This window comes from Phocoena phocoena, chromosome 1, assembly GCF_963924675.1.
Source record: "Phocoena phocoena chromosome 1, mPhoPho1.1, whole genome shotgun sequence".
NCBI lineage: Eukaryota > Metazoa > Chordata > Mammalia > Artiodactyla > Phocoenidae > Phocoena > Phocoena phocoena.
Window position 1 is genome coordinate 32,505,856 of NC_089219.1, and position 23,768 is coordinate 32,529,623.

At 36.3% G+C, this 23,768-nt stretch overlaps 1 protein-coding gene across 1 annotated transcript in view; it reads left to right on the plus strand.

Moving 5' to 3' along the window:
* The window catches only part of RLF (RLF zinc finger), an 80,616-nt gene that overhangs the window by 24,049 nt on the left and 32,799 nt on the right, over window positions 1-23,768 (plus strand). The window contains exons 2-5 of the mRNA XM_065891765.1: window positions 8,007-8,161; window positions 9,092-9,173; window positions 12,797-12,929; window positions 19,210-19,412. Of these exons, the coding sequence (XP_065747837.1) occupies window positions 8,007-8,161; window positions 9,092-9,173; window positions 12,797-12,929; window positions 19,210-19,412 (573 nt within the window). The remainder of the gene's footprint in view (window positions 1-8,006; window positions 8,162-9,091; window positions 9,174-12,796; window positions 12,930-19,209; window positions 19,413-23,768) is intronic.

The following is a 23,768-nucleotide window of genomic DNA, read 5'->3' on the forward strand; positions in this document are numbered from 1 at the left end:
ACATTGTCCTAAATATTATATATAATAATGCAGAGTTAGAAACCATCATGCCCAGAAACAGGGACTTGAGTAATAAACTGTGATACACACATGAACTATAAAAATACTGATGTTGAAGAAAATTTTACAAAACAATGTATAGTTTGAGTCCATTAAAATACTGCTATTTAGGCATTAAAAAGCCCTCAAACTTAATATTACCCTGTTAACAGTGGTCTATTTTTGGGTAGTGATAGTGTAGATTGTTGACATTTTTATTTTTGCTTCTCTATTGATCCATATTTCTTAAACAATAAAGGATATTAATTTTATGAAAAAACAGCAAAAGATATTTTTGAAAATGAAATGAAGTTAGAAAGCATAGTTAAATCCCATGACAGAATTACTATCTAAAAATAATCTTGGTAGGCTGGGATGATGAACTGAATCCAGGATAGATGAATAGGTAGGTAGATAGAGTAATAAGTAAGTCATCTTTCTAGATTTTAAAGAAACAACTGTAACCAATGTAGAAAGTGTGAGGTGGGGCCTAATAGCAACATATGTAAAAGATTTAAAAGTTGTAATTTACTCTAGCCACTTTCTGAATGTAAGCAGCCAGCTGTTCTCTTCCCATTCCATCTCACACCCAGCTTAGTCTCTTCTAGGGAAACCTCCCGTGCTTCCTCACCAACGGATGTAAAGTCTTGTCACTGTTTGCCCTATCTGTTCTATTGGTCTTTTCTGACTTTGTTCAAGTTACTGTCTACTTGGAGTCCTGTTCCCCTCACTTTTGAATTTTCAAACTTGACCTGTACCTCAGAAATCCAGCTCAAGTGCTACCCCCTGCTGAAAGCCTGTCTGTCATAGTGCAATCACATTTTACTCAAATTTATGTAATTCTGGGAATTTCATGAGTTGAGAAATTAAAATCAGTAAGATTTCTCGTTTTATGTGCAAAATTTGAAATAATGAAAATCCTCCTCTATTAAAAGTCACATAATTTCCTGTTGCCACAGGACATGCAGCTTTAACAAGTACCAGATATTTTTTTGTCATTTCTTTGTGAACCACCAGCATTCTGAACTGTAGAATATTAATCAGCACTATTGCTGGAAAACTTTCCCCAGAAGCAGTCATTTTAAATGGAAATTATATGTTGTAAACTCTCAGGAAGAAGGCCAAATGATGACCATGATACTACTTACTGTAAAAGATTAAAGTTAACACCTGGTGGGGAAAGTAGAGTTTTAAAACACACCTAAAATAGTTGTAGAATTGTGCATTCTGAAAAGTCTCGTAGCACAGTAATTAAGTGTGGGCTCTGGAGTCAGATGACACTAGTTCAAATCCTAACATTTAATACCAGGTGTCTTTTGGAAAATAACTTAATCTCTCTGTGCTTTGGTTTCCCCATTTTAAAAATGAGCTGATGCCACAGCAATCAGAGAAGAAAAGGAAATAAAAGGAATCCAAATCTGAAAAGAAGAAGTAAAGCTGTCACTGTTTGCATGTGACATGATACTATACATAGGGGATCCTAAAGATGCTACCAGAAAACTACTAGAGCTAATCAATGAATTTGGTAAAGTAGCAGGATACAAAATTAATGCACAGAAATCTTTGGCATTCTTATACACTAATGATGAAAAATCTGAAAGTGAAATCAAGAAAACACTCCCATTTACCACTGCAACAAAAAGAATAAAATATCTAGGAATAAACCTACCTAAGGAGACGAAAGACCTGTATGCAGAAAATTATAAGACACTGATGAAAGAAATTAAAGATGATACAAATAGATGGAAAGATATACCATGTTCTTGGATTGGAAGAATAAACATTGTGAAAATGACTCTACTACCCAAAGCAATCTACAGATTCAATGCAATCCCTGTCAAACTACCACTGGCATTTTTCACAGAGCTAGAACAAAAAATTTCACAATTTGTATGGAAACACAAAAGACCCCGAATAGCCAAAGCAATCTTGAGAATGAAAAATGGAGCTGGAGGAATCAGCTCTCTGACTTCAGACTATACTACAAAGCTACAATAATCAAGACAGTATGGTACTGGCACAAAAACAGAAAGATAGATCAATGGAACAGGTTAGAAAGCCCAGAGATAAACCCACGCACATATGGTCACCTTATCTTTGATAAAGGAGGCAGGAATGTATAGTGGAGAAGGGGCAGCCTCTTCAATAAGTGGTGCTGGGAAAACTGGACAGGTACATGTAAAAATATGAGATTAGATCACTCCCTAACACCATACACAGAAATAAGCTCAAAATGGATTAAAGACCTAAATGTAAGACCAGAAACTATCAAACTCTTAGAGGAAAACATAGGCAGAACACTCTGTGACATAAATCACAGCAAGATCCTTTTTGACCCACCTCCTAGAGAAATGGAAGTAAAAACAAAAATAAACAAATGGGACCTAATGAAACTAAAGCTTTTGCACAGCAAAGGAAATCATAAACAAGACCAAAAGACAGCCCTCAGAATGGGAGAAAATATTTGCAAATGAAGCAACTGACAAAGGATTAATCTCCAAAATTTACAAGCAGTTCATGCAGCTCAATAACAAAAAAACAAACAACCCAATCCAAAAACGGGCAGAAGACCTAAATAGACATTTCTCCGAAGAAGATAATACAGACTGCCAACAAACACATGAAAGAATGCTCAACATCATTAATCATTAGAGAAATGCAAATCAAAAAACTACAATGAGATATCATCTCACACCAGTCAGAATGGCCATCATCAAAAAATCTAGAAACAATAAATGCTGAGAGGATGTGGAGAAAAGGGAACACTCTTGCACTGCTGGTGGGAATGTGAATTAGTACAGCCACTATGGAGAACAATATGGAGGTTCCTTAAAAAACTACAAATAGAACTACCATATGACCCAGCAATCCCACTATTGGGTATATACCCTGAGGAAACCATAATTCAAAAAGAGTCATGTACCAAAATGTTCATTGCAGCTCTATTTACAATAGCCAGGAGATGGAAACAACCTAAGTGTCCATCATCGGATGAATGGATAAAGAAGATGTGGCACATATATACAATGGAATATTACTCAGCCATAAAAAGAAACGAAGTTGAGCTATTTGTAATGAGGTGGATGGACCTAGAGTCTGTCATACAGAGTGAAGTAAGTCAGAAAGAGAAAAACAAATACCGTATGCTAACACATATATATGGAATTTAAGGGAAAAAAATGTCATGAAGAACCTAGGGTAAGACAGGAATAAAGACACAGACCTACTAGAGAATGGACTTGAGAATATGGGGAGGGGGAAGGGTAAGCTGTGACAAAGAGAGTGGCATGGACATATATACACTACCAAACGTAAAATAGATAGCTAGTGGGAAGCAGCCGCATAGCACAGGGAGATCAGCTAGGTGCTTTGTGACCGCCTGGAGGGGTGAGATAGGGAGGGTGGGAGGGAGGGAGACGCAAGAGGGAAGAGATATGGGAACATATGTATATGTATAACTGATTCACTTTGTTATAAAGCAGAAACTAACACACCATTGTAAAGCAATTATACTCCAATAAAGATGTAAAAAAAAAATGAGCTGATGATAAATCACCTAGCTCTTCAGGTTGTTGTATTACATGTTCGTAGCATGTAAAGCTCTTAGGAAGATACCTAGTGCATACTGTGTGCTCAAAAACAATAACTATGGTTATTCCACTGGAAAAATTAGTCTTGAACCATTTGAGTTTTAAATTGGAATGCATCCCTGCATAAAATATGACCATCATGAAGAAAAGAATTCTCCATCCTTGATAGTTTCAGAGAATAGGATGCTACCGGTCTCTTTGAAACCATGTAGTAAGGAATGTATGAAACCATGTAGTGAGGAATATAGATAGAATTGGGATAGGGAAGAGATTCTTTCGTTCACTGTAAACATAATACTTATTAAAGAAAATTTGGGAAGAATTTCAGAAAATTATAAAAATATAGAAAATTGTTTATAATCCTACTACTACTCCAGTGCTAATAACCGTATTAGCTGAGTTCCTTCTAGTTATTTTCCCTGTGCATTAATTTTTTTGGGTACAAATACGTTATGACTACAACACATACACAGAACTGGAGGATATTTAGCCTAGAGAAGTAAACTGTTGTAGCATTCCAGGTGAGGGATGTTGGGGGCCTGGTCTAGGTCACTGTCTGTAGAAATAAAGCATAAGATCACAGACAAAGGTATTTCTGCAGTTGAATCAGCAAACTTTGGTGTGGTGGTTTCAAGGACAGGTTTTTTTAGCTCTGGCTCCTGAAAAGAAGCAGATGGAACATAGGAGGAAGAACATATTTGCTGGGGAAGATGTTTGTTTTCAACATGTTGAATTTTAGATTTGACTAGGACATCCAGATGGAAATGTCTAACAGGCATTTGAGGTATATAGCAAGGACTTGAGAGATAATCTGCCTTGGATATGAATGAGAGCACCCCAGTAAGAATGTTTAAAATAATCAAAGATGGTACCTGATTGGGCTAATTTATCTGACCTCTCAGTGTATTTAGTTCTTTAAGGGCAGGATAAGAGTCTTCATCTCTAGTACCCAGCACAGTATTGCCACATAGTAAACTTTTGTAGCGTAAATGCATTTACTGAAACAAAGAGAAGAGGCCATTAATTTGGTCTCTGAAGAATGCCAGTGAACTTGAGGGAGTCATAGTTATCATTTATTGCCCCTTTCTTATTCAGTTTTGTTGGTGTCTAAAATTTAAATGTCTAAAGAAAAATAAGAGACTTCCATTTTTCTTTTCTGCTTCTCATGGAATTTTGTTTACATGAGGTACTTAAAATGTCATTTGGATGGCTGTAATTCATTCAGTTTCATCTTGCATTTTTAAAAAAGATGATAATGAAGATTGTTCCAGTGATTCTTCCAATGTCCAGAGTATGCTCATAGTGGACATGTTAAGGACACCTCCTTAATGTGATTAACATATAAGGGGGGAAAACATTTAGGAATATAAAAAATATATAAATCAGTATAGGGAAAAACGTAAACATAAATAGTCATGGGGTATTGAATCTTTGAAATTGTGTAACTTGTTGGGAGTCTTAATGGAATGTCCGTGTCAGAAGATACTAGATTGGTGGCAGGAGCTTCTGAGTGGGAAGGTGGACTGTGGAAAGAATAACCTCATCTGTATGCACTATGCCCTTCTCTTTGCATACTTTAGCCAGTAGTTGGTTAATTTGCATGTGTGGTTTCAACTATCATGCTGTGTTGACTTACTCTGAAAGCTGCACGAGGATAGGCCCCCATCTCTTTTCCCCCAGTACCTAGCTCCTTACTAGAGTAGGCTCTCAAAAAATATTTGTCAAATGAATAGAATGATGAGTTTATTCAGTAAAATGGTAAATTTATTCAGTAAACATTTAATGAGACTTGAATGTCCTATGGAGATGGAAGGGGGTAGAAGAGTGTTAGGCCTGTAAAGATTGATAAGATAAATCTGACCTCCGGAGCATAAAATCTGCTACTGAATATAAATTTGTAAAGCCCTCTGGTTTTCGGATTAACCAATGCAGACAGTAAGTAATTTGCTGATCTAAAACAATCTCGTTCTGACATAGATTTTAATACATTTCTTCAGAGAGATTATGTGAAATCTTTTTTATGTAACTGATAAGCACACGATTCTGCATTCCTTCTCTTCACTGTTTTAGCTAGAAAGGATTGTTGTGGGGTCAGTTTTATGATCCTGTTATTATTTTTTTTTCTTATTTTACTAAAATTTGGGATTTGATTAGATGGGGACATAATGCTTTTCTGAAAATACAGAAAGAGCCCACTTCTCTAAAGTGACTGTGATAAAGCAGCAAGATACTGAATTGAAATGGGTGTACTAAAATAGCTTAACTGGCTTGATCATTCAAGTATGCAAAGATCAGATAATCCAGTGTGTTAGTTAAGAGAGCTTTTACTGTATATGGTATAATGGTTGATCATATATTTCCCTGTTAAGTTTTTTTGTTTGTTTTAAATAATCAAGACCAGTCAGTTCTTAATTATCAGAACAGATATAGGGACTGTTATTGTGAAAACTGCAGAAGATCAGTGGAATCCTGCAGTGCCACCACAGCTGTTGGTAGTTTGCTAAGCAGAAAATCAGAAGACAGGAAGTTAGAAGAAATTATTATTGAAGTAGCCTTAACTCCCTAGCCCAGTCCGAATGTGTGTTCTAGGGGGGGAAAACTTGCACAATTCAAGTCTTAACCTAACGAGATGTATCAGTTAAGCATAAGCAAAACCTATTCAGTTGTTAGAGGAAAGAAATATATTAATAGTAGGGAGAGCAACTTTGTGGAACCTAGAAAGAGAGACCCCAAACCAGAATTTGGCAGATTTTCCACACTGTCCAAAGAGAACAGAAGCCAGCTTTCTGTCGTCATTTGAACACATGTAATTTATCAGGCTTTATTGTGGTTGTGTTTTCCTTTGTTTTAGATTTTAAACTCACCAGATAACCTCTTATGTCAAAGTATGGGGAATGGGGACCATAGGTGGTAATATGACTGTCCCCCATTGTAAACAAATGAACTGGCATTTGGCATGTATATTAGTTTTTGAAATAAACTTCATTAAAAATAAAAACCTCAACCTTTTATAAATTGGTAAGTATAAATTAAGCCTAATAAGTTCTACGTGTGTAGAAAAAAGAGCTGAGAGGGCTACACTCAGCAATAAGTCTCTTGTGTAAGTCAGGGATCATATTCTTATCCTTGTATACCCAGTGTATTGGCACATGGTTGATGTTCAATTTAATGTTGTATTAATGAAACATTACTGAATTTCAGAGATGGTAACTCCAGACCTCTAGTGAGAACAACTATAGGCGTTTTATGGCTTTATTCTTAGATTTATTCTCATGTCAAAAGAGCAGTCTGCCTTTTCTTTAACTCAGCAGAAACAATTCATTAAGTGATGAAAATAGAATCCTCTAAACAAACCAAATGCGAATCAAAACTGCAATGAGATATCATCTCACACTGGTCAGAATGACCATCATCAAAAAATCTACAAACAATAAATGCTGGAGAGGGTGTGGAGAAAAGGGAACACTGTTGCACTGTTGGTGGGTATGTAAATTGATACAGCCACTATGGAGAACAGTATGGAGATTCCTTAAAAAACGACAAATAGAACTACCATACGACCCAGCAATCCCACTACTGGGTATATACCCTGAGAAAACTGTAATTCAAAAAGAGTCATGTACCAATATGTTCATTGCAGCTCTATTTACAATAGCCAGGAGATGGAAACAACCTAAGTGTCTATCAACAGATGAATGGATAAAGAAGATGTGGCACATATATACAGTGGAATATTACTCAGCCATAAAAAGAAATGAAATTGAGCTATTTGTAATGAGGTGGATGGACCTAGAGTCTGTCATACAGAGTGAAGTAAGTCAGAAAGAGAAAAACAAATACCGTATGCTAACACATATATATGGAATCTAAGGGGGAAAAAAAAGGTCATGAAGAACCTAGGGGTAAGACGGGAATAAAGACACAGACCTACTAGAGAATGAACTTGAGGATATGGGGAGGGGGAAGGGTAAGCTTTGACAAAGTGAGAGAGTGGCATGGACATAAATACACTACCAAACGTAAAATAGATAGCTAGTGGGAAGCAGCCGCATAGCACAGGGAGATCAGCTAGGTGGTTTCTGACCACCTAGAGGGGTGGGATAGGGAAGGTGGGAGGGAGGGAGACGCAAGAGGGAAGAGATATGGGAACATATGTATATGTATAACTGATTCACTTTGTTATAAAGCAGAAACTAACACCATTGTAAAGCAATTATACTCCAATAAAGATGTTAAAAAAACAAAAAGGCAAATAAAAGGTGAATGCATCTGTTAGACAAAAAGGAAGGGGTAGTGCATTTGAGAACAAAGATAGTCTTGTGTGTTTCATTGTCTTTATTTTTTTTTAATAATTAAAACTCTAACTTTATTTTTTAGACCTTATTGCAATATGCAAGCAGCAAGAATGCATCAGAACATATTGTGTATCTTCTGGAGGTATATCGACTTGCCATCCAAAGCTTTGCCAGTGCTCGCCCATATTTAACTACTGAATGCGAAGATGTCCTCTTAGTGCTTGGCAGATTAGTACTGTAAGTTTAAGAACTTAAATCCCTCTTAAAATTGAGTATTTTTGGTTGTAATGTTTGCCTGACTTCTCTTTACTATGGCATCACATTGTTCAAAGCAACATCAGGGTCATACCTTTGAATGAAATTTCCTTAGCTCTGAGCCTTTATATTCACATTTTGAGGAGATAAAGTATAAGTGAAGCTCCAGCCAAGCAACATAATCTTTAATTGCCTCGAGTCTCTTTTCCTTCTCAGGCTTAGAATGATGCATTTTCTCTCTGTCCTTAGGAATAGATCAAGTGAAGTGACAAGAGTATCTGGAAGCTGTGGTGGTCTTTGAGGAACACTTTGGGGGGAAACACTGTGAAATTCTGCAATACAATTATATTATTTGAACTAAGAATTACACTAGCAGAAAATATCAGGGTACAGTATAAGATTACCACCCCAAGGGTCCATGATAATCTAGCTGCTGTTTTAATATTTGGCTGCCTAATAGCAGACAGAGTTACACCTTTAATGTATTTATTTGCAAATTGAAAAAATACAACAGCTGTTAGTTTTTAGTTGTGGAATCACCTTGATTCAGTTTGCAGATTGTTTGGTGGGATAAATTCTAGTCTGGGTGGTCCATTTTATTTTTCTCTGGTCTTACCTGTTTTCCTTCCTATTTTCCCAAACCCCAAACCTCTAACTTTATACTTTTTTTTTGCAACATAAACATTCCTGGTTTTATAATCCCATTATTCCTCCTCTAAAGCCTCATAGTTTTTCTTTTTTCTCTTTTTTAAAGTTGAAAATATAACAATGTTGAATGAAATTTTGAAGAGTGAAAAACAAATTTAAAATAGTCTAAATAAATGTAAAATGTATATTCAGTATCACTGTCATACTGTACTTGATTATGACTATAACCACCATTATATACTGACTTAGTTATTCATATTCTAGGAGTTGCTTTGAATTACTGCTTTCAGTGTCTGAAAGTGAACTGCCATGTGAAGCCTGGGTACTCTTCCTTCAGTCTTTACAGGTGAGTTGATGTGGCCTCAAAAAAGGTCTCTGTTTAGGTATTCAAGACATGTAGTTAATTTCTCCCAGCAAACTAAAATTGGAAACTTAGAACAAAAACAAATTCATTATATATTGGTAGTAAGTTCATGAAATGAGGAGGCCTTCCAGATGAAGGGAGTGTGCTAAAAGTTTTTTTTTTCCTTATCATTTGGTTTTGTTAGCCTTTACATAGCTTAGAAACAAAAAAAGTTTTCATTCTTCAGACACAAAGTTTTAGGCAGAATAAAGCTATTAAAATGTAAAATTGTATATGTTTATAAGGTAGCGGTATTTGCTTCATTGATAGTACACTTATCTAGTAATTTCCCCCTAACACTTCAGGGACTTACAATGCTAAGTCTCTTAAACCGTCAAAATAGTCATCAGAGATTGTGTGCATGCATTTTCAACAGGAGAGCTACGTTGGCTCTTATATTGGCTTGATTATCAGAATTCTTAGATGAGCAGATCAGAAAGCAGGAAGTTGGGGAGGGGAGAGTAAGGTAGGAGGAAAAACAATAGGAAGCAAATTTGCCTGTTACCAGTAGAGATAGAAAAACTATTTAAAGAAAATAGACATAATAAGTAAATAACTACCATTCATTTATTATCATTAGTTATGTACCGAACAGTACTCTACATTGTTTTTACATTTTGTATCTTTTAATCAAATTGCAAACCTTATACCGTAGAGATCATTTGAATCTCCATTTATAAATGGGGAGACAGGCATAGAGAGGTGAATTAGCTTGCCCAAAGTTACACCTAGATTAATACCTAGAGCTTGCTCTGTTTAACCGCTTCCTCGAGGACACAAACTCCATAGTAGCTTGCACTTGTTTCATGAAGGCATAAGTAAAGATTTGCATGTTAACAGACACACCTCGTTATCTGGAAATTTCTTTCCTCTAGGATAAAAAATCCAAAATGAAATGATATAATGTTAATCTTTAGATTTTCTGTTTGAGGAGAAGAATTCTTCGTCATGCTCTTGGCCTGATTTAATCCCTGTAATGTCCTAACTCTTCACATATTCATACAGCTGCTGTTAAAATCATCTTTCATACAGAGCATATTGATTTTGTCATTCTGCCTGCCAGTAGTTTTGTCCTGGCATACGACATTCTAGAAGGGCAAGTGTACTTATTCTTATTAAGGCTGTTACTATTATTATTAGTAGTATCCTTTGAAGAGAGAATACTCTCATATTTCTTCATTCTTTTCTTAGATTGTATGCCTGAATAAAATGTTTGCCTTCCCTCCGACCTGTGTAACTTTGCCCGGTATTTATCAGACATTTAGGATATATATATTCACATTTCTGAATATGTGTTTAATAAATGCAGTAGAGGTACAGATAAATATAAGACATGGTCCCTGTAGAAATCTGAGACATAAAACCTTGAGGTTTTCTTATTTTAGGTGATAAATGGATAAGGCAGCAGGTAGTTTTGAGGATACTTTTGGTAAGAGAATAGTTTTACAAGAGCAGGCCACAGAGAGCATTCTCAACCACTGTTTATAGTTGTGTAACCCTTCCAGACCTTTTCATTATGGATATAAAAATACATTCTGAAATGAAATTTTAAATAAAGAAAAATGAGGTCCTGTTTTTTTGCAACTTTTTTAAACTTAATGATTTTAACATGGACATGTATCTAGGATTGCATATGTAGTTCTCCCTTGATGACTGCCTGGGATTCTGTTATGTGGTTGCACCATAAATTATTTGGCCAAATCTCTTTGCTGTTTATTGTAAACAGTGGTAGAGTGAACGTCTTGTGCTAGTATTTCTGTATTGTAGATTTCAAGATGTGGATAGTTTTACCTTAAAAAAGAAACAAATCTAAGTTTTTAAATTACTTTTAAAATTCCACCATAGTTTTTAAGGACTCTAATGTTATTTTTTTAAAGTGCCTGCCTCCCTGCCTCCCTCCCTTCCTTCATTCCTTCCTTCTTCTCTCTTCATTCATTCATTCATTTATTCATTCATTGGCTGCACTGTGAGGCTTGTGGGATCTTACTTCCCTGACCAGGGGTTGAAGCCATGCCCCCTGCAGTGGAAACGCAGAGTCCTAACCACTGGACCACCTAATGTTATTTTTTAAAAGTAACTTTGCTATAATATATATATGTGTATGTGTATATATATGTAATAAAGGATTACACATCATTCTTACTCAGAATAAACTGTATTTTGAACAGATGAAAAATTAGAAAATTGTTTTTGTTTTTAACCCAAACAGTGGCTTTTTATTTTAGTTGCTATGTATCATGGGGGTGACAGTGTTCTGCTAAAGTGTAATGGTATAGGGCTGTTAGGTGTTACAAATATGTTAACCAGACACAGCACATTCTGACATAGAATCTTCACCTTCACTGCAAAGTAAATGCCTGTTGTCCTAAGTTAAGGAAAAAGAAGCCTGAGGACAGGTCAAGCCATTTCAAGCCATTAAAGGAAAATTATAGCATTTAAATATTGCTGTTAGTTAACTGTTATTTGGAAATATCACTTTCTGTGTCAGTTTTAAAACCTTTCTTAGCAGAAGATAACTCAGTATATGGTGCATGTGTGTGTGTATTAAAACCCTGTCGTTCTGACATGAAAATTAAGGGGAAAAAAGCAAACTTTATATTTTATTTAAGTGAATATAAGATTATAGTCTTAGGTCTATGAACATTTTTAACCTATATTTTATTTTCCAAAGAAGTACTGCTACCAGTGAAAGCTTATGTTCCTTGAGAATTTCAGCAGTCTAAAATAAGGGAAAACAAGTTAAAATTTTAGAATATGGAAACAACCAATAATCCTCACTAGTAATAAAAGACAGTGAGATATATGCTTAATTATTTATGTCAAGTTAAATTTCTGACCTCTTACCTCCCCGCCCTTTGTGTATATAAGTATTTTAAAGAATAAACTATTGGCAATTATATTTTGTTTGTTTTCTGAGGAGATAGAATGACAGCTAATAACTTGCATTTCCATGACTTTTAGCTAGAGCCATCTATCATTTTTCTGTGTACTTTTAAAATTTTTTGGCTGCGCAGCATGTGAGATCACAGTTCCCCCACCAGGGATTGAACCCGCGCCCCCTGCATTGGAAGCACAGAGTCCCAACTGCTGGACCGCCAGGGAAGTCCCTGGAGCCATCTATCATTTTAAAAGTCCTTTGATAGAAGAATTTAAACAATTAAAAAGATATATAACAATAGATGTCATTAAGTCATACTTCTGTTAGAAGGAATAGGTTGCCTGTGTGAATACTGCAGAATCTTTTTAAAAGAAATCTGTGCCAGTGGCCTTAAAATAATTGAGTAATTCAAGGATGGAAATTGAATTGTGATCATTTTACCTAGGAGAATTCAGGAAAACATTTTAAAGGTACTCTTTAACTTAGTGAAAATGCCCTAGTTTCATTTTTTAAAAAGCAGCAACAGAATTTCACAAAACTTTGAGGATAGTTTTTTTTCTGCTTATTTATTTTTAGGAAATCCAAGATATAGGTCTTTTCATAGACATTCAGATATATTGAAAGGGCAAAATGACTTTTTATATTGCCTGTTTTATGGATATGCTTTTTTTTTCTTCTTTTTTTTAAGGAGTCACATGATGCATTATTGGAATTTGGGAATAATAACCTACAAATACTGGTTCATGTTACCAAGGAGGGGGTGTGGAAAAACCCTGTTCTTCTTAAAATTCTGTCTCAACAGCCAGTAGAAACAGAAGAAGGTAAGCTTAAAACTATACTGACTATTGAAGGAGGATTTAGTTCTAAGAGAATTAAAATTTTTTTCTGTGTTAAAATTTTGTGAATTTCACCTGTGTATCTATAACCAATCGTTCTCTTATCCTTTGAATAGTAAAAACTAACCATTAGCACTTAATGTTTTGCTTAAGGATTCTTGAATATTTATGTAGTGTTTTAAAAGTATCCCTTTATACTTGTTTTTAAATGTTGCATTGACTGACAATGTTTACGCCGAGTTCCTGAGATAGAAATTAATAATCTGCTTCCAGTCCTTGGTATATAGTAGAGCTTTGCTTATAATGATATTTTGTTTACTGGTTACTACAGCTGAGGATTATGAAAAAAATTACTTATTTTAAATTTATGAAACATTGGAATTTAGCGTTTTTATAGGATATGCAAAGAAAGAAAATTCTTACAAAGTTGTCAGTTTAAGTCGAGAAGATTTATGGGTTTGAGCTGACATAGTTGACATTTGCATTTTAGACACACAAAATATCTCATTTTATATGTCCAACAATTATGATTTCATTTGCTTTAAGTTAGTGGAAAGTTAAAAAGGATCACATTCTGTTAAGTATGTTTCTGGGATAAGAATGAGTTTCAGAACAGTTTTTATTTACACTTTAGATAGATTTAAAAAAAATTTTATTAAAAAAAATTTTTTTAATTTATTTTTGGCTGCATTGGATCTTTGTTGCTGCGCGCAGGCTTTCTCTAGTTGCGGTGAGCAGGGGCTACTCTTCTTTACGGTGCATGGGCTTCTCATTGTGGTGGCTTCTCTTGTTGCAGAGCACAGGCTCTAGGCATGCGGGCTTCAGTAGTTGTGGCACGGAGGCTCAGCAGTTGTGGCTCGCGAGCTCTAGAGCACAGGCTCAGTAGTTGTAGTGCACGGGCTTAGTTGCTCCACGGCATGTGGGATCTTCCCGGACCAGGGCTCGAACTCGTGTCCCCTGCATTGGCAGGTGGATTCTTAACCACTGCGCCACCAGGGAAGTCCCATTTTTTATAGATCTTTAGTTCAGGTCTCAGAACAGGCCTTTTGAATGTTGATATCTTAAAATATTACAGTTAGCTTATTCATTCACCAAGTTTGATCACCTATTGTATACATGCTGTTTGGGTTTTTCTGTATAGTCAGAAGATTGATAATAAGAGTGTTTAGATTTTCTCTTGGTCCCTTTCCTCTGATAATTCTACTGCTTATCAGTTACATGGACAAGAAAAAAAATGAATAAGGAGAATAGCTGTTAAATAGAAAATAGATTGCTATTTATTGTTTTCTGTTTAGGTTCCCAGTAAATGGCATCCTTTTGTAAATATAGGCAGGTGGAGGCTAAATTATTGCCCTTATTATTATTAAAAGTTGTTAGAGGACAGGGCCAAATAGTTGCAAAAGGATCCCAGAATTAGGCAGGTCCCAGTCCAGATAAGGCTCCAGGAGTGAAGAATGCGTGACCTTTGTAGATAGGCCCAAGCCCCAGAGGGAAAAGATGGAGTTGCATTAAATGTCCCCAATTTATTTTCCCCAACGTACTAATCAAATGTATCCCTCCCACCCCAGGAGTTAACAGTACTCAATTTCTTTTCACATAGAAAAAATCAAGAAATGGGGAGAAGCACTGTTTACCTAATATTCCGTGGTATCCTATATATTCAATAAAGATTAAGTTAAGTACCCACTATCTGTAAACTCTGAATGGGTATAGGTTACCTACATATGTAAGGAATTTTTCTGAGAACCACAGTATAAGTGGTGGGCAGCCTATTGCCTGCTTACTTCTGCAACTGGCCCTTACTAATTTCAGGTCAGCAGATTTAGAAAGCCTCCTTTATAGCTCCATTGCCCTTGCAGCCCAGATATCAACATATTTGATGCTAGAAAGCAGTGACTATCATTTCATTAATTGCCTTTTTTCAATAACATAGTAATCAGAAGCATAAAAGTACAAAATGTTTAGCCTCCCAAGTAACTCAATAAATGCTTTTTGGTTTAGTTTTTTGAATTAAAAAAAAAAGTGTATAAGAATTTTATTTTTCCTGCCACAAATTCTTGAATTTTGTAACCCCGTCCCCACCAAAAAACAATTACTGAAGTACGTAATAAGTGCCAGTTGTTGACACTTCTGCCTGGCATGATCAGCAGGGAAATGAGCAGGTCCTCCCACCCAGGTGTCAAACACCTTTCTACCTCAGGTCACCCCAGCAGCCTACCACAAAACATAGGGCTGGCAAGACCAAGCCCAGCCCCACTGATGGTTCCTGACTTGAGCCCCAGTGCCCACAAACCACCCCTGGTTCCAATGGTGATGGCAGCAGCCCACAGCCCTAAAGACCTCAGGCCCATCAACCTTGGAGACCCCCCCTTCCACTGTACTAGAGTGGTTCCAACTAGAGGAAACCCAGAGCTACCATCTGGTATCTGCCAGTTTTCCAGCTGACCTGTGCCCTACCCAGCACCCTCCTTCCCCCCCTTAATTCATGACATCAAGGCACTGGCTTTTCCCCATTTTTCTTGAGACTCAGGAGGGCCAAAGCAGCAGCCTTTTGTTCTTTTTTTTCTCTCCCCTACCAAGGATTGAAGGAAGAGATCCATCCTAATTGTTCAGAGGTACTAACTTCCTCCCCTAAATCAAGCTGCGAAGGAACCAGCCAGCTCTTACTTCTTCCTGGTGGTTTTTCTTTCCCACCCCAGTTCATTTTTTCCCTTCTACCACCTACCTCTGAATCCATTTTATGAATTGTCATGTGCCACCTGAGCCTTCAGTAAAAACAAAAACACTCTCTTCTGTTAAAAAAGAAAACAAAATTTTTAGCTGGACCTAAAATGTTACCATTTTTTACATGTTGAAGTATATATGAGGTAAACTGTCATGATGTTTGCACCTTACTTTTAAGTGACTGAGAAAAAGAAAAGCGAGATAAAGAAATATGGCAAAACAGTTCAATTGTTGAACCTAGATGGAGGAGAGGGTATATGATTAAACATTTTTTTTGTATTAAAATGTTTAGAAAAAATAATATACAGAAGGGATCACAGTTGGGAGTGAGACATCTTAGTGTACACTTCATTGTGTCATTTTAAATATTGAAATGTATGGATGGATTTCCTTTTTAAAAATACAGTTAAGTATTGATTTTAACATAACTTAAAATGATTTTTAAAATGCAAGTCTGATCTGTGTGTTAAAAATTGATATAGTGGTTTAACTGTGGCTGTAATATGTTGAGTAAAATAGTTTTACCTCATAGAAATAATAGCTACGATTTATAGATTGCCTGCTGTGTGCTGGGCACAGTGTTAGTGCTTTCTATCTCCTGTAATCCGTTAAACAGGCAAGAGATTACACATGCCCAAGGCTGTGTAGTTAAAACTGTGGAGGCAGGATCTGGGCCCAGATGAGGAGATATCTAAAAGTTTTTGATTGATTAAAGTGATAACCATTGGTTGCTAAATACATGGTTTTATTAAACATCTGTAATATATAAAGCATTGTGCTTAGCGCTGTAGGGAATACAAAAGTTAACAAGGCATGGTATTTGTACACAAATTGCTGACAGTGTAATAAGGGGGATATCAGGGACAAATAATAGCAAGTAGTATTGAGCATTTACTCTGCCTGGCCCTGTGCTTTGTGTCTTACTTGCATTCCGGTATTTCATTTATGACTCTTTCATCTCTTTGGGGTAGATATTACTAACCTTTTCATAGATGAAGAAACTTGAGGCTCAGACAGGTCTACTAATTTCCAAGGGCTTCACAGCTAGTATATGTGAGAGTCATGATTCAGCCTCAGTTTTGTGATTCCACAACCTGAGATCTTAACCTTCATACACTCTAATCATTTATTATTGTACTTAAAGAGAAAGCTAAGTGTGGCAAAAGAAGTAAAATGCTGTGGGAATTTAGAAGGGAGTGGCTTGTATAGATAACGTGCCTGTTTTCAGGTGTGAGATTTGTGAAAATGCATACAAGTTGGTAGAGCAGATGAATAGAGCATAATCTGATATTAGGCAGTTTAGGATGTAGGGGACAGATGTGGCAGGAAATAATATGGAGGAACTAGGTTGGAGAGAATTTTAAAAAGAATTGCTAGGACACAGTAACTAAGTTGATTTCCTTAGGAAAGGAGTTGGCAAGGAAGGATAATGCCAAAATTTCATTTCTTTATGATTGAGAGAATACCATTACTGAAAATAAGTAAGGAACAAGGAGCTTTTTGAGATATGATTGTGAGTTCATTTTGTGGGATTTAGTGCTTGTGGGACTAAAATAGAGAAAAGTCCAAATGCAAATGATCTATTTTCTGTCCATGCCTTTTGACCTTGACTGTGTATTAGAGTATTTATGGAATTTAAAACCAAAACACACACACACCCCCAAGGTCCAGGCACTACCTGCTAAATCAAAATCTCCAGGGTTGGAGGTCTGGAATACAGACCTTTTTGAAGTGCCACAGGAAACAGGCACCTTCCACCTATAAGTGCTGGGAGTGTAAATTGATACAATCTCTGGAGATTAATTTGGCAGTAATTTCACTTCTTGGAATTTTTGCTATAGATAACAGTCGTGCATGTGTGAAATGGCCTTTGTACAGGACTGTAGATTGTAGCATTATTGACAGTTGTCAAAGATTGGAAACAACTTGCAAGTGTATCAGGAGGGGATTGGTTAAATTAATTATATCCCTAGAGTGGAACAATACTTATTTGTTAAAAGTATTGAGGTAGCTCTCAATGTACAGTGATGTGATAGAATGACCTGTATGATACAGTAAGTGGGAAAAGAAATATGTCTTCTGTACTAAGAATGTTTCTGGAAGGGTAAACAAAAAATTGGAAATGATTATTGTTTCTTGGGAAGAGAGACTAGGGGACTGGAGTCAGAGTAGGAGGGAGACAACTTTTAACTGTATACCTTTTGGTGTGCCTTTTGAATTTTGTGTCATTTGCGTATATGGTGTTACCCATTTTTTTACAAAAGAGAATTTTTAAATCTCTACAGTTGATTCTGATATGTAGTTAAGATTGGGCCAGTGGTCTCTCCCTCCCCTCCCCACCGTCCTGGTGGTTTATCATTAATATTAATGATTTCTATTCCACATGTGGCCTGTAGACCTAGTAGCATGGCTATTACCTGAGAGGCTTATTAGAAAAGCACAGTCTCAGGTCCCATCCCAGACCTACTGAATTAGCATCTGCATTCTACTACAATTCCCCTGGTGGTTCAGAAGGCACTTTTGAGTTTAAGGAACACCATTTTAGGTGAACCACCTAAAGCAGTTTGTTTGCTTGCCACTCATCTTGACATGTATATTCCCACCTCTGTTCTTTAAATAATACTGTGTAACGATGCCACACACTTGTTAAGTATTTACTATTTGTAAATCGAGGGCTTGTCCAGAACACTGTACAAATCTATGTTCAGGTGCTTAATATTGAGTACTGCTCAGAGCAGCATTTTCCAAAGTGTGTACTGAACCAGGAACGTAGATTTTACGTTGTGCTAATGATATGTGTAAAAGGGTTCTCTGGTCAAATCAGTTTGGGAAACCTTGGGTTAAATAAAAGTGAACAGTTTTCTTCATTGCAGGACTGTTCAGAGATTTGACCAAGGAATCCTTTTTTTTTCTAGGACTATCTCTCAGGTCTTTTGGTCGGTGGAACACACTTTGAGAAATGCCTGGTTTAGAGGAAAGACCACCACTGGCTTTGGAATCCTTGGCAAGTTACCTAATTTCTCTGAGTATTAATTTTCCTAACCTTAAACTGGGGATAACAATACTTGCCTTGGTGGTGGTGTGAAGAATAAATGAGAGGTATATAAAAACAGTCAGCTTAAAGCTTGGTATCTCATAAGTGTACAAGTGGTAGTTGTTAATATTACACAGGATACTTGCCTTTTTGCCTTGTACTTAAGTTTATAGTTCATTTCATTGTTCCTTACTATCCTTATAAGAAAGTGAGGGAGGAGAAGGTGAAAGAATGAATTTTGATGAAATGTTAGTAGTAGCTTTTTTAAAAGGTATGGTGTTCAAAATAAAACTACTAAGTAATGTGGGAATAATTAGCAACATTAATTTATTTTGCTCTTTGCTCTGTTAGATGAGTACTGAGATCAGAATAAACTTCCAGTTATATCAGCTGACTTTTTGTCCACTAAAAACAAGCAACAACAGAAGATATCAAACTTTCATCTTTACAACCTTGACATGTTAATGTGGTATGTTATCAAACTGTTTTATTTTTCCTTTTTTCTAGTCAATAAATTGATTGCACAAGAAGGACCTTTCTTTCTGCAAATGCGAATAAAACATTTGTTGAAATCTAACTGCATCCCCCAGGCTACTGCTTTATCAAAACTATGTGCAGAATCTAAAGAAATTTCAAATGTGTCATCTTTTCAGCAAGCTTATATGACGTGCTTATGTTCCATTCTTCCTAATGAAGATGCTATTAAGGAGGTAAGTAAAGCAAATAACTGCTGTTGTTATTCACACTAACTATGAATTTAATAGATTTTAATAATTGTTGTATGCCAGGCTGAAATTCCCAAGACTCATTTTTTTTCAGGCTATGAAAAGTACCATTTTAATTGTATATTTAACTGTTCAACAGCTTGGATATAAAGTTATGTCTTGTAGGTGGATTTGAAAAGTAGATAATTAAAGAATATGCAGATGAATGTTTATATATTTGGGTGATGGTTTGCTTTGAAATCTTTAAATATGAAAGTTGCTTTTTCTTCTTAAACTAATGATTTCTCTCTGGGAAATGTGGAAATTATTAATACTGGTATCAAGAGATAAACTAAAGAGAATGGCAGTTAACTTTATTTAAGTTAGTTTATATATTTAACTCTGTAAGCAGAAAGGTGTAGGACTTTAGAAGCCATGAGTACATTTTGAACAATGATTAAGCAGACAAACAGGGTTTCTCTTTTTTAACCTGAATCATTGTTTTCCTTAGAAAAGTTGGAATTAGTTTTCTCTAAGAGTTTTTGATAAATTATACAGAGAAAATGAGGAATTCCAAGGCTATATTCCATCATCTACCTTTAATTCTCTTACCTGCCATTCAGGTCTTACATATAGATTCTCATTTTACCTTTACACTGAACTTTCTTATTAAATGTAGGAATCCCAAGGATCTGGTTCTATGCTATAGTAATTCTTAACCTTTTATGACAATTTCAGCTGTAAATATCTTACTCTCCAAATGAAACTCTCCACCTTTCCACTTCACTCCCTTTAATATTCAGACTCCACCAGGACCAACAGTCTATCAGTCTGATCAGCTTTTCACTCTTCTTACTCTGCTTTTCCATAGTCAATCATTATTAGCACTCCTTTGCATACACCCTCGATTCCTCTGCTGGTCTCTCCCTTAATTGTACTTCTTTGACTAACCTGTATCCTCATTATCCCTTCATCTCCACCTGTTTTGTATCTTTACCTGCACCAGTGGGGCCAAACTTAGGTGGAGAATAACCTGGCAACTGATTTTACTTTAATTCAGTCACACTGTGTTTCTTGAGTTCATTCACTCTCCTACTCCCTTAGATTACTATTTCATGCTTTTTCCTTTTTCTTTAAACCTATACTACAATACCTTCTGTCCCATCTCTGTCTCCACTGATGAACTTTCTTCCTATTTCTCTGAGGAAACTGGGACAGTTGGAAGAGAATTTCCATGACATCTATTCACCTACCTGCATTTATTGCATTTACACCTTCTCTTCTGTTACTAAGGATAAACTATATCTGTTTTCCCCTGCTAAGGCCAACAATCCCCTTGACTTCGGTATCAGATCCCGTCTGCGCTTGCCCCCTTAAGTATAGTGCTGCAGCAGTTTTCCCTTTCTCTACTGCATTTATCAATTTCCCCCTCTGCTGTCACTATCTCATCAGCATTTATGCTGTTATTTCTTCCATTTTTAAAAGAGAAAGACTTCTTCTTCCAGCTACCACCCCATTTCTCTCCTGCCCTTTCAGTGTAATTTCTTGAACCATCGTCTGAATTTACTGTTTAACATTTTTCTCCTTGAACGTATTCTAATATGGCATTGACTTGTGCCAGTCCACCACATCACTAAATCCACCTGCAAAAGTAGTTCTAAGAGGGAGGTTTATAACATCCTCAGGAAACAAGAAAAATCTCAAATAAACAACCTAACCTTACACCTAAAGGAACTAAAACAAAAACAAAAACCAACAAAACCCAAAGTGAGTAGTAGGGAAGAAATTGTAAAGAATCAGAGGAGAAATAAATGAGGGACTTCCCTGGTGGCATAGTAGTTAAGAATCTGCCTTCCAATGCAGGGGATGCAGGTTTGATCCCTGGTCAGGGATCTAGATCCCACATGCATGCCGCAACTAAGAGTTCATGTGCTGCAGCTAAGAAGCCCACGAGCTGAAACTGAGGAGCCCACCTGCAGCAACTAAGACCCTGCACAACCAAAATAAAAATAAATAAATAAATGAAATGGAGATTAAAAAAACAATAGAAAAGATCAGTGAAACTTTCAATGAGCTGGTTCTTTGGGAAAAAAACAAAATTGATAACTTTTAGCTAGACTCATCAAGAAAAAAAGAGGGCCCAAATCAATAAATTCAGATATGGAAAAGAAGTCACAACTGATACCAGAGAAATACAAAAGATCATAAAAAATTACTACAGACAGCTATATGCCAATAAAATGGACAACCTGGAAAAAATGGACAAATTCCTAGAAATTTACCATCTCCCAAGACTGAACCAGGAAGAAATAGAAAACATGAACAGACTAATTACCAGTAATGAAATTGAATCAGTAATTTTAAAAACTCCTAACAAACAAAAGTCCAGGACCAGATGGCTTCACAGTTGAATTTACCAAACATTTAGAGAAGAGTTAACACCTATCCTTCTCAAACTGTTCCAAAAACTTGTAGAGGAAAGAATACTTCAAACTCATTACATGAGGCCAGCATCACCCTGATAGTAAAATCAGATAAAGACAGCACAAAAAAAGAAAATTACAGGCTAATACCACTGATGAACATACATGTAAAAATTCCCAACAAAACATTAGCAAACTGAATTCAACAATACATTAAAAGTATCATGCACCATGATCAAGTGGGATTTATCCCAGGGATGCACGTATGGTTCAGTATTCACAAATCAATCAGTGTGACACACCACATTAAATTGAAGAATTAAAATTATATGTTTTATCTTAATAGATGCAGAAAAAGCTTTTGGCAGAATTCAACATCCATGTATGATAAAAACTCTAAAAAAGTGTGTATAGAGGGAACATACCTCAACATAACAAGGGCCATATCTGACAAGCCCACAGCTAACATCATACTCAGTGGTGGAAAGCTGAAAGCATTTCCTCTAAGATCACGGACGAGACAAGGATGTTCGCTCTCACCACTTTTATTCAACATAGTATTGGAAGTCCTAGCCAAGGCAGTCAGACAAGAAAAAGAAATAAAAAGAATCCAAATTAGAAAGGAAGTAGTAAAACTGTCACTGTTTGCTGATGACATGATATTATATGTAGAAAATCCTAAAGACACCACAAAAAAACTAGAAGAGCTCATCAATGAGTTTGGTAAAGTTGCAGGATACAAAATCTGATGCACTTCTATACACTAACATGAACTATCAGAGAAATTAAGAAAACAATCCCATTTACAATCGCATCGAAGAGTAAAGTACCTAGGAATAAATCTAACTATGGAAGAAAATACCTGTACTCCAAAAACTGTAAGATACCAGTGAAAGAAATTGAAGATGACACAAACAGGGGGAAAGATATACTGTGTTCATGGATTGGAAGAATTAATATTGTTAAAATGACCATACCCAAGGCAATCTACAGATAAAGTGCAAACCCCATCAAATGCCAGTGGCACTTTTCATAGGACTAGAACAAAGAATTCTAACATTTGTATGGAAACATGAAAGATCCTGAGTAGCCAAACCAATCTTGAGAAAGAAGAACAAAGCTGGAGGTATCATGTTCCCTGGCTTCAGACTATACTACAAAGCCACAGTAATCGAAACAGTGTGGTACTGGCACAAAAAAAGACACCTAAATCAATGGAGCAGAATAGAGAGCCCAGAAATTAACCCACACTTATATGGTCAATTAATCTATGACAAAGGAGGCAAAAATATACAGTGGGGAAAAGGCAGCCTCTTCAGTAAATGATGTTGTGGCGCATGGGCTTAGTTGCTCCATGGCATGTGGGATCTTCCCAGACCAGGACTCGAACCCATGTCCCCTGCATTGGCAGTGGATTCTTAACCACTTCGCCACCAGGGAAGCCCCATCAGGGAACTTTGAATCAAAACTACAATGAGGTATAACCTCACACCTGTCAGAATGGCTGTTATCAAAAAGACAACAAATAACAAGGTTGGCGAGGATGTGGAGAAAAGGGAATGGTGGTGGGAATGTAAATTGGCACAGCCACTATGGAGTCAGTGTGGAGGTTCCTCAAAAAACTAAAAATAGAACTACCATACGATCCAGCAGTTCTACTCCTGGGTATTTATCTGAAGAAAACCAAAACACTTATTAGAAAAGATATAGGCACCTCTATGTTCATAGCAGCATTATTTACAGTAGCCAAGATGTGAAGCAGCCTAAGTTGATGAATGGGTAAAGAAGATGTGATATATATATATATATATATATATATCTCACATTGTGTGTGTATACATATACATATACATATATGCAGTGGAATATTACTCAGCCATAAAAAGGAATGAAATCTTGCCTTTTGCACCATGGATGGACCTAGAGGGTATTATGCTAA